Source organism: Watersipora subatra, chromosome 9 (assembly GCF_963576615.1).
Source record: "Watersipora subatra chromosome 9, tzWatSuba1.1, whole genome shotgun sequence".
NCBI classification, from domain to species: Eukaryota; Metazoa; Bryozoa; class Gymnolaemata; order Cheilostomatida; family Watersiporidae; genus Watersipora; species Watersipora subatra.
The window spans coordinates 5,168,817-5,179,896 of record NC_088716.1 but is presented as its reverse complement, the minus strand read 5'-3'; the positions used below and the strand labels follow the sequence as shown (position 1 = coordinate 5,179,896).

General features: G+C 39.0%; 1 protein-coding gene across 1 annotated transcript; it reads right to left on the bottom strand.

Moving 5' to 3' along the window:
* Positions 1 to 5,148: 5,148 nt before the first annotated feature.
* Positions 5,149 to 8,912, bottom strand: LOC137404722 (E3 SUMO-protein ligase ZBED1-like). Its single transcript, XM_068090955.1, has 4 exons — positions 8,892 to 8,912; positions 6,567 to 6,740; positions 6,311 to 6,462; positions 5,149 to 6,199 (listed from the first exon to the last, which is right to left on the bottom strand). Exons 1-4 carry the CDS (start codon positions 8,910 to 8,912, stop codon positions 5,149 to 5,151), a joined length of 1,398 nt encoding a protein of 465 aa, XP_067947056.1.
* Positions 8,913 to 11,080: the final 2,168 nt, after the last annotated feature.

Genomic DNA, 11,080 nt, shown 5'->3' with positions numbered 1-11,080 from the left:
TACCCTAGGACACTTATGTATTCGCGGCATCTAACTTTCGCGTTTTCGCAGCAACAGCCTCTCGCGAAAATTTCGTGAGCGAAACTAAACTATCATAACGAACGAGCGAAAACGCGAAATTAAATGGCTTTCTTCATTGATATTCACAACAAAATCGTCATATTAGAAATGCAGGGAATTTTCGTGTGTGGTTGGCTCATTGGGCAAGTTTTGCTAAACTCATTATAGCTAATACACCGACTGAGCAGCTTGGCAAAACAAATTAAGATAATAAATTTTTTTTGGAAAAGCCTAGACAAATGAAGAAGATGATGATATTAGTTTAGTCATTGAATTTGTAACTGATGAGGATGACAGTCTGGTAGGAAAAGTCATAAAATTGAATAATAATTATTGTGGTGATGAATTTTATTACCAACCAAAAGCAATAACAACCCGGTGCCATGGCCACCGCGGCACCGCGTGCTATAAATACTTGAATTCTAATATTGGTACCAATCAGTCACTGCGACTTTGACGTCATTGATAGTCTAGGAAACAAATGGCAGCAAGCGATCAAATTACATTATTGATCTAGCCTACACATTTCTACCTGCGGTTCACAAATACAAACTACCGTACTTTTCGGACAATTAGCAGCTACTTTTTTCTGATGATTTGAGCTATGCGGCTTATAGGTAGGCCTACAAGGGTGCGGCTAATCACTGTGGCTTCTTCTGTGACTTTTTCTTTCACCGCTAGGGCGCACTAACGGGAATCTCCAATTAGTGCACTTTTAGCTGTGAAAGAAAATACGAAACAATGCCTCACGGTACTGTCCCGTTAGGCACTAAGTTTAAAAGCGTCGGATAATACGAAACTGTGCCGTTCTGCACTGTTCCGTTTTAAATGGCGTTAAAAAGCACAGTAAAATAAAGCACATGTAGCTTATATAGAGGTGCGGTTTATAGTCCAAACAGTACGGTAGTCCCAAATTGAAAAATATTTCGTACCAGCGAACTGGACCTGAGTAATCTAATGTTTGTTCCACTGCATTTATTTTCACATCACTATATTTTCGCACTCATCAGAGCTGCGAAATTAAGTTCCAGCGAAATTTTACTCTGTATGCTACTCACGAAACTAAATACTAGCGAAATATAAGTGTCCTAGGGTATATTATATCTAGATATGTAAATAAATATGGTACGCATATTCACATGTATAAGGTATATAAAATATATAGTGTATCTTATATACTTTACGTATTTAATACAGACTGTCTAAATCTAAAAAATGAATCAAGTCAATATAATTCTTGTCAAGAAAAAACCAAACACAACAATTCAAGTATCAGTTTTTATCTACCCTGGCATCAATGAATCGGTTCTGTTCAATTCTTTAAATAGACAAATTCAATTTTTGATATATTTTTACTGAAAGATTGACTTCTGACAATCCATCAAAATAACAATAAACCACAATCACCATCTAACAACACATACCTCTTCAGCCTTTGATTGTTTGTGTGAAAAATATTAGTACTTTCTCTAAAGAACCCTTTGTTCATTCGGACAGAATTAAATCAAGCCAAAAGTTTTTTGCTGTGAAAGCAGCCTTTCTGTCATAAGGCTTTAAATCAAAGCTTCGGAAATCAACAGAAATATTTTTCCATGAATCGATAAATTTGCCAAACAACAGCCATATTTTATTTTTTGTAGTTTAGGAAAACCGCCTGCATACAAAATCAGGTCAGGTCTCATTGCATGTACAGTTGGACTGAAAGGCAGACCCATATTCTTTAATATAAAATTAAGTCATCAGAAATATCTTTGTCTAAATTTCAATAAGTTCATAATCAGAAATATGTTTAGGTCGCTGCTTAAAAAAACTTTCTACTAACCCTTGCCTAAAAATAAGAACATTTGAAACATGCAATTTTTTGCTATGATTTCTGAGTAAAAGGGTTTGATTTTGTGCAAAATAATAACCCGAGGTCCTAACTTTATTGCGACAGAGTTTTGGGTGGATTAGTAGTTCTGTGATCAGCAAACAACGTTTTGTATAGATACTAAAACATGCCATTATAAGGACTTTCCATAAGAATAAATTATATACATGAGCCATTATAAAAGTTTTTGGTAATAAACAAATTAAGGTGAACAATCATGAAATACAAATATATAAATATAAATAATAAATAACAATAAAATAAATTGTTTGACAAAGCTAATACAAATTGAACATACCTTTAAGAAAGACCATCATGTACATGCCTGAAAATTACATTTATTTTTATCATAAAAAAACACCATAACTAAGCTTATTGTGAGTGCTCGGGCAACCCATATAGCTACACGGGAATTGCACATGGTACATAGTATTAATACACCAATAAAATATATGCAATTATATTGAGGTCTGGTGGGAATGTGTGCAGCAGGCAACATTGGACTGCACAGACATTTCCGCTTTAACGCACATCAATTAAAATACACCGGAGAATCGATTCATTTGTGAGTTAAGGCTTAAGGCTTGCTCAAACAAACATGTTAACTTGAGTTCCCATTGCTGCTATTTAATGTCAATGCATGGGTGAATGTTTGCGAGTGTGTGTCGGTGCGTGCGTGTCCGCGTGTGTTCACATGTGTGTATGTTTGTGTGTGTGTGCGTGCGTGTGTGTGCGTGTGTGTGTGCATATGTGCGTGCATGCACGCATGTGCATGTGCGTGTTTGTGTCAGCTATCACTCCATGTGCGGCAATTAAGAACCGCGCTACTGCTACTACTAACTAGTCATTGTGCAACATTCGATGTGAACAACAGACCATTTAATTAATATATGTGACCTTGTTAGTTTTACAAGCTGGTCTCTCACAGGTCAAAGGTTAGCAAAACTGAGCATTCTAACCTCTAACAACACTCAACCATCAAACCCTTCACTATCATCAGATGACTGGATAAGGATCTCTTACCAGGATCCTGCTTATCCTGCGGTTAAAACTCACAATTTTAATCCACCAATAGAAGGACAGCATGTTGCTATACTGAACATTCATGAAGAAGGTCTGGCTCTTGTAGAAGTTGAGATAAGAGGTGAGTATGAAGCTTCATAACAACTAAATAAACCGTGTGTTGCAGTTCTTTAAAAAACACTGATAAAGACTGTTTAACAAGACAGAAAAGGAAGTAAGCAGTAGTGATGGTTCTGGTTAAGTATTGATAAGCTTATAAAGTAAATATTTGGATATTTTACCAGATTTGAGCAAAAATGTCATGATTATAGTGGGTCAGTTTTTTAAAAACAATTAAGACACTATATTTTTCAATTATCTAATGATTTCACCGCTTTTCTCAGGCCAAAGCTTTTTGGCAACAATTTTAAATATACCTACTAGTAATAATAGAGAATCCTAATAAAACCAATGGTAGCCAAATCGTCCGTGTTTTAACCATTGCAATTTTACAGTAAGTGATAGATTTCAGATAATTGATTATATTAAAATCATTTGTGAGATGAGCCTTGAAGCTTACCCGAGCAAGCATGTTAAATCGAGTGCCCATTTTTGATTTTTGCCATATCAAATAGTTTCCCGAAGACTAAGAAGATCAGTTATAAATGCACATGCTTGCACATGCGTGTTAATCACCAAGGATCACTTTGTAATAGTAGTATCGACTGCAGTGTTGATTAAAGCTGCAAATTGGTTGCAATAATGAAAACTTGTAAACTACTTACACGGAGCTTTGATAAGATCTATAAGATCTCAAAATCTTTGCTGATTTGTTTTGAAGGCTTGAAAGGACAACCTAAAATTTCTGGCCTAGCCTAGAATCGTCCCCCATAGTTACCAATTCTTGGAGAAGACGCTGGTAAACAGCACAACATTGAATTACTATGGTGCTAACCAACTATAAAATTTGATCATCTCAACTGTTTATAAATTAGCTGTTTTAGATGAATTGGGTAGAAAATTACTATGGAATGAAAAAATATTGTTATCTCGTGGTGATAACAAGTCTCTTTTTAGTTTGAGTTTGGTTATACCTAATCTAATGGCATATGTGATTCACTTGGTATTAACTTCAATGAATAATCACCAGCTTGGGACAGTTTTATTCTCAACTTCCAATTGTTAGCATATATGCATCATCTATCAATATCTCCCTTGCAAGTTATTACATAAGAATTGTTATTGTTTGAGTACAGACTAGTGCTGGGACGATATCAAAAACTCGTTTCGATACGATATGATGGCGTAGCCAACCGATATATCGAAATATCCGTTATGTTATTCGGAGTTGTCTTACCTGCTGAAAAAAGCTGTCGTGAGAGAATAACTCCCTAATGAATCCATGTACAGTATAATCTTTTGAAGAATCGAGCATCAAATCGAGTAGAGGGCTATCTATCGACAATCATTCACCATGGTATTATATTGAATGCCATTCATCAGAATTATACTCTATTGGACTCTGTAAGCGAAGACTGTGATACTAAAGCATTTAAATTGGTGGTTTTATTGACAGCTGGTTAGATAATTGGAATGACAGTGGATTAAGTAATTGTCAAGACTCTAGGTTTTACAGGTTGCAAGCAAGGAATACCCACTGGTCCACTTTCTGTGGTTTCAAACAACTTCTACGCTTGTTCACAATATTTCCCGAGCAACTAAACAGCCTTTCTGAAGAGCATGACGTGGCACACATAGACAGATACTTTTTTGCGAGTGTAGACAGATGTGGTAGCGACGGATTATGCGTTCTCCACCAATGCAATGGATTCATTTCTGCTGAGCATACTGGATATTCCTTTGCCAGGTAGCGGGCCAGTTCACATGCACACTCAACACTCACATCTTCCTTTCCTCTTTCCTCATGGGGTAGTCGCCTCGACTGGCTACCCATCAGCAGACCATGGAGTGATTTCTTTGCTGGTGGCTCTGTTTGTTGATGTTCTGCTTGATCATCAGCACGGTCTTGTACCACCATTTCTTCACCAGAATCTACACTGGAATTCACACTGGCAGCTGCCTCAGCACAAAGTTGTTCAGAAATTGCCTGAATAAAGTACAGAACAATCAATCAATTGGTGGAATCATTAATCTGAAATGGCTGGTTGACACTTTACTTTACACTTGTCTTAAGAACGAAGGAGCTCAACTATCAGTTATGTGCAGTACTTTACCACTTTCAATCCATCTAGCAAATGCCCATCCTTATATCTGGGGTCTAGAATGGTGGCCTTCCCCAGCAGCTGCATAACTTCCATGGTGGGATCCTGCTCATCATCCTCATAACCAAATTTTGTTATGACGTACTCTTTTACATTCTTTCTGATGGTAGTTGCGAGGGGAGTTAAAGCTTCAACTGGCTTTGCAATGGCGATCAAATGTTCCACGAGAGGAATCACTGCAGAAACTGTAACATCCTGGTCTCCACTCAGAGCGTCAGTCAGAGTCTCAAACGGTTCCAAAGCAGAGGCAAAAGACTCTAATACTGAAAACTGGTCTGCATCAGGCAGTTTCTGGACATGTTGTCTTGATGCTCCTAACACCCGTCTGATTGGTCTTTCATTTTCTAGTACGCGGTTCACCATCTTTAGTTTTGATCCCCATCGGGTTTTGCAGTCGGTTATCAGAGATTTTACAGGAACACCAAGCTCTTTCTGCGCTTCGGACAATTCACGCTTCTTCTGGAAACTGCTACTAAAAACTGCAACAAGGCCACGGCAGGCTTTCACAGCTTCATTGATTTCATGCAACTCTGGATCAACGACTGCATTTTTCCCTTCTTTTGGGACGGTGGCAGACTTGATAGCATTGTCCAAGATGTGACCAATGCAACCAATTCGAGGCTTCTCCAGTATTTTTGCTGCTACAACCATATTAGAAGCATTGTCTGTAGTAAGGCTGACCAGCTTGCTCTTGTCTAGGTTCCATTGTGTCAGCAGCTCTTCAAGTGTTTCTGCTATCTTTTGACCAGTATGACTCTCTGGTAGGTAGACAGTATTCAGGTTCTTAGTTACAAGGTCCCATTCAGGAGATACATAGTGTACAGTAAGCGATAGATATGGTGTAAGTCCAATGCTTGACCATCCATCAGTTGTTAATGAGAAGTGGGTGATGTTAGCAAGCTGATTACAAACACCAGTCTTTGTTTCAGAGTACAGACTCGGGATGAGTTTATCAGAGAACAACTTTCTGCTTGGCATTTTAAACCTACAAGACACGAATATAGTTCATTATCAGTGAACGGTTTTTCCACAAAAGTATGACAAAGGTTCTGTCTAATGTTAGACTGCAAGGCAACAAACAAGATATATTACTAACCTTGGATCCAAACACTCAATAAGATCCTTAAACCCCTGCTTCTCAACAGTGTACAGTGGCATACTGTCCTTAGCGAGACATCTGGTGATAGCATTTGTGATCCTCGCTTGAGCTTTATCTTCTGGCGCGTATTGACGCTTTTTATCCCATACCTCCAAAAATAAATTGGAAAGGTCAATTAACTGGAAAACCTAGTAGCAAATACTTCAGCAAAATCATATGCAACTGCCACAGCAAAGGAGAAAGAATTAGTTACCTCCTGTAGTTTTGTTTGTTGTGGTGCCTGTTTGTCAACGTATGTGCTTTTACCAGGGGGTCGTTTTTTAACCTGGTCATATTTCAGAGGGTGATGGTTCTTCAGGTGAGCGAATAAATTAGTTGTGTTGCAGTCTGAGCGCTTGATCTTTAATCCACAGTCATCACATGTTACCTGCATAAACAGTTAACAATGATCATCAATTAATTGAATTGTATTTAAAACATATAACCTATATATTGCAACAGTACATAAATAATAGGATATAATTATACTATATATATGCACACACAAACACATCACAACAATAATTTTTAATATTAATAATAACATGTTGTTGTAGTGTGTATGATGATGAGATATATATGTATATATATATGTATATATATATATATGTACATATAATATATACATATTGTATATATATACTCATGCTACAGACAGTAGGCTACTGTTTTGGCTATTGAAGCCTCATCAGTGCAGCTCAGAGCTTAGGTAAGGGACACAAATCCTATTACCAATGAGAGTTGACTTCCTGCCATGAAACAACCAAGTTGCCTCACAGTCTTTAAGAAACTCAATGTGCTGACACCAGAGTGCTCAAATCACAAAAGTGGCGAACTTTGCACAAAGGCTAATAATGCCGCACCTCTCACAGAGTGCTCAACCAAACCGAAGTAAAGGAGCATATACTCATGCTACAGACAGTACTGTTTCGGCCATTGAAGCCTCATCAGTGCAGCTCAGAGCTTAGGTAACGACACAAATCCTATTACCTATAAGATCACCACAAATCCTATATACGTATATAGTGATCGTAATTATTAAATTATTTACTGTGAGTGTATGTAGCACTAGGTAGTATATACGATGAGCAAACCAGACGGTGAGTAGCAAGTTATTAATAACATAATGATGAGGAATCAATCCATCGAGGGAATAAAGAAAGGTAATTAATAAAATCTAATAATAATAAATAATGATGTCGCCCTCTCTTTTTGCTCACGACTACTACTAAACTATTGCTTATTCAACACGCAAAGCATCGATAGATTCAATTGAACAAACAAATAAGGAACTCGCTCACCTAATCAGTTGGCATAGACACACCCTCAATTTCGTTTTCTATTTTGGAGAAATGAGCCCAGACTGGGCTCTTCGTCTTCTTTGCTGTCGCCATGCTTGAAAGATGGTGGATTCAGTTGGTCTGACGATATAAATATCGACGATATCGTTAAATATCGACGATATCGTTAAATATCGACGGTATTCGATATTTCGATATGGGCAAAAAGCACTCGGTACGGTCGGTATCAGAAAGTGATATCGCCGGTATACCGAAATATCGTAATATCGTCCCAGCACTAGTACAGACACACTCATATAATTGATTGACCGACCGACCAACCGTCCGCAGGTAATAATAAAATTGCCAGTTTTGAGGCCCATGTTAATTCAAAGTTAAATATGGGTTTTATCCGGGTTCCACTGAATCTTTGTTTATGCTGACAATCAGAAAGCTGATATTATGCCAGTGGTGCAGCCACAGGCCTGAGTTATACAGTTGAAAAGCGAACGTATTCAAATTGCAAGCATGATGTGCATAAGCACTCAATATTTGAGCCTAGTGTGCAGCCACACCTGACATTTGTAGCAAAAATGCAGGCGCATGCAAAGTATCAGTTGGTAAGGATGGAAACACAACTGCCATGTTAAAAGCATTTTCTGCAAACTGTTCTACTGATATGAGAACATTTTTTTTCCTAGTTGCCGTATCCAAATTTTTCTGATGATTTAGCCATGATCTTTTTGATCTGGAATTTGACATAGCTAGCATAGTTACAATGTAGGGTTGAAATCTGAAGCCATTTTGTCTAGCTAGCTTCCCACAAGGCTCCGAAACTAGTATTCACTATAGGCAGAGCTACTTCACATATGAGAAGGGTGCCCTCATAATCCCACTTTTGGTTTACAGGTGCTTTAGATAGAACATTTGCTATGACTAGCTTTTCAATCGTTGTATAGTGCATAGGCCATCATTCTCAGTTGAAACCATCCGACGCTCAATGGCAGATAAACCTTTAATTGTAATGACAGATGATAGCCAGGCCCCAGAGCCAAGGAAAGCTGCCATGACTGACCAACTACCAACGCCATAGAGGCCGCTTGACTTTTCTGAGCTATTAAAAACTCAAAAAGGCCCCGCTGAACTGAGACAAAGGAAACTGAGCCAGCTCTCAACCTGGCCAAAAGTAAGGCTGGCCAGCCATTCGTCGGTAATTACAGGCAGGCTATGAACATCTAGCTAGCATTTGAAATACTGACCTGCCGAGCCAGCAGATTCATGACCGACTTGTTTTTAAGCGGGCAGACAAAAGACCGCCCAATGACTATCCTTTCAGCACTATATAGATGGGCCTGCCATCAAATGTTTTTCTCAGAAAAGAGGCAGAGCCTAGCAATGCAAATGATATACATGTACATGTATGAAAAGCTTTGCAAGCGGAGGTACATAAAGCACAGAAATTTTTTTTTATATGCAGTTACTTGTTGCACACATATGTAATGCATTTTTCTGTAGATTTATAAAAAACATGCATATTGTTTTTCATATACTAAACAGTTTAGTTCATTGTACAGCAGTAAAAGATTGCATTACATTCTTCATGCTGGTAGCAGCCAAGCGAATTTTGCATAGGAATTCGCTACAAAAAATGGCAGACATCTGGATGAACCATTTGAAGCTGCTTTAGCGGTAGTAATGGAACAGACTAAGGACGTATGACGACTAGGAGACAAGATACGCAGTGATCTATTTTGAGTCTACCTGTCTTAAAGGTGGCAGCCCGCCTCTGAATCTCTAATGAGGCCCTATTGTAGGGAACATTGTAGAAATAGCTAGTTTACATGTAAGAAGCAAGGACATATATACATATTGTCTCTTTGCCTGATGCACTAGGGAGGTTGATGATGGTACCCCAGGCTTGGCTCACCATTTTAATTCACATCAGTATGCCAGCTCGAAAGATATGGAATATTTCATAGTCACATCCAAACAGTAAACGAGGCTGATGACTAAACAGAGGCAGCCAGGCTCCTACATATCTATAAGATTCCCAAGAAAAAGGTGCAAAACTGTGAACAAGCCAACTAAGTAGAAGCTGTCTTTGATGCGCTAAGGGCTTCATTTTGGTCTCTATTTTCAAAAAGCTTAGTCTAAACTAAGTACCCAAAAGGGAGCTTACAAAACAACTTGAAAAGCGTGCTGTTTAAGTAGAGTAGACAGTCAAAGTAGCTTACGGGTACCCGCCAGACCCCCGCCAGACCCTCGCCAGGCCATGTTTCGCATCACACTAAAAAATTTTGGCACGCCACAACACTTACTGTTCATGCCAACCTTCAGCTTGATTGATGTGGTCCAAACTGGCACTGAGCTTCTGCAAGATTTGGTCTAGGTAACGTCCGGAGATTGCCTTCTAGCTCAACAAAAAGGTATCAACTGAGCAAGCAGCACTGGATCAGGTCTGAACCGTCAGCTAGCTTGCACTTCAAGTCTGGTGCAGCAACTGGTAAAGCAAGTTTTGCATCTGCAGGAAAAGCGACACAGTTTCAAGAAAAAAAGTAAGAACACACAATGGACTCAATGGAAACATACAATGAACACAAGAAATCAACATTGGCAGCCATCGAAATGTTCAGAGCAATAACCATTGCTCCCCAAGGCGAAAACAGCTCCAGTGAAGGCAATCTGATCACAGGCTCTAAACCGACACCATTCTATGACCTACTTTTTGTTTAGAAATCTCGAGGGTTGGTTCATCTAGTTTCTGTTCAACAATGGGTGCACTACAAACTTTCTGAGCATACAAGTGTTTGACAGGCTACCTCAAGGTGCGAGAAAAGCGTTCGAAAAAAGCAACATACAGTCATATGGCTGATTGAACATGATGGCCATTCTAAAAAGTCATATGGTTGCCAATATAGCTTCAGGATGTTGAGAGATATGGTGATGGCCACCTGGTCTAAGATGGCTGTTCTATGCTGTGTCACTCCCTAAAAATACTGCCCAATAGGGCAGATAAATAGTGGCTCCGAAATCCTCTCTTCTCTGTGCAAAAGTCTCAAAGGCAGGGGTGCCAACCCACCTGAAGAACCTGTTCCGAGCAGGAAAAAGGAGTGGTAAGAGGGCTAGAAAACCTGAATGGTTAGCAAGGCTGCTAACGCCCTACGAAGCTGCATTTCAAATGGGAAATATGAGTTTAATTTTAACAGGGAAGCACTCCAATCTACTGAAAAAAGATACCCAGCCTAAACACCAACTTCTCCATCAGCTTAAACCAGAAGATGTCGGGCCAGAATGTCAGATGCAAGAACTACACATCAAAAGGATCAATGAGCTGCTGGAGGTACCTGGAATTGCCCAGTGATGTTGGTCCAGAAAAACGGAAAGTTGCCATTTTGCACTGAATATCGCCAGATGAACTCGATCAAAAAATTGGCTGCCCACCCACTTT

Bases quoted from the DNA above. Each gene is read 5' to 3' on its own strand.
- LOC137404722 (XM_068090955.1), bottom strand. From the start codon at position 8,912: ATGAATCTGCTGGCTCGGCAG. The intron at 6,741-8,891 runs GTCAGTATTTCA...CTGTTTATGCAG, and splicing joins TGAATCTGCTGGCTCGGCAG to GTAACATGTGATGACTGTGG. The intron at 6,200-6,310 runs GTTAGTAATATA...CGTGTCTTGTAG, and splicing joins ATTGAGTGTTTGGATCCAAG to GTTTAAAATGCCAAGCAGAA.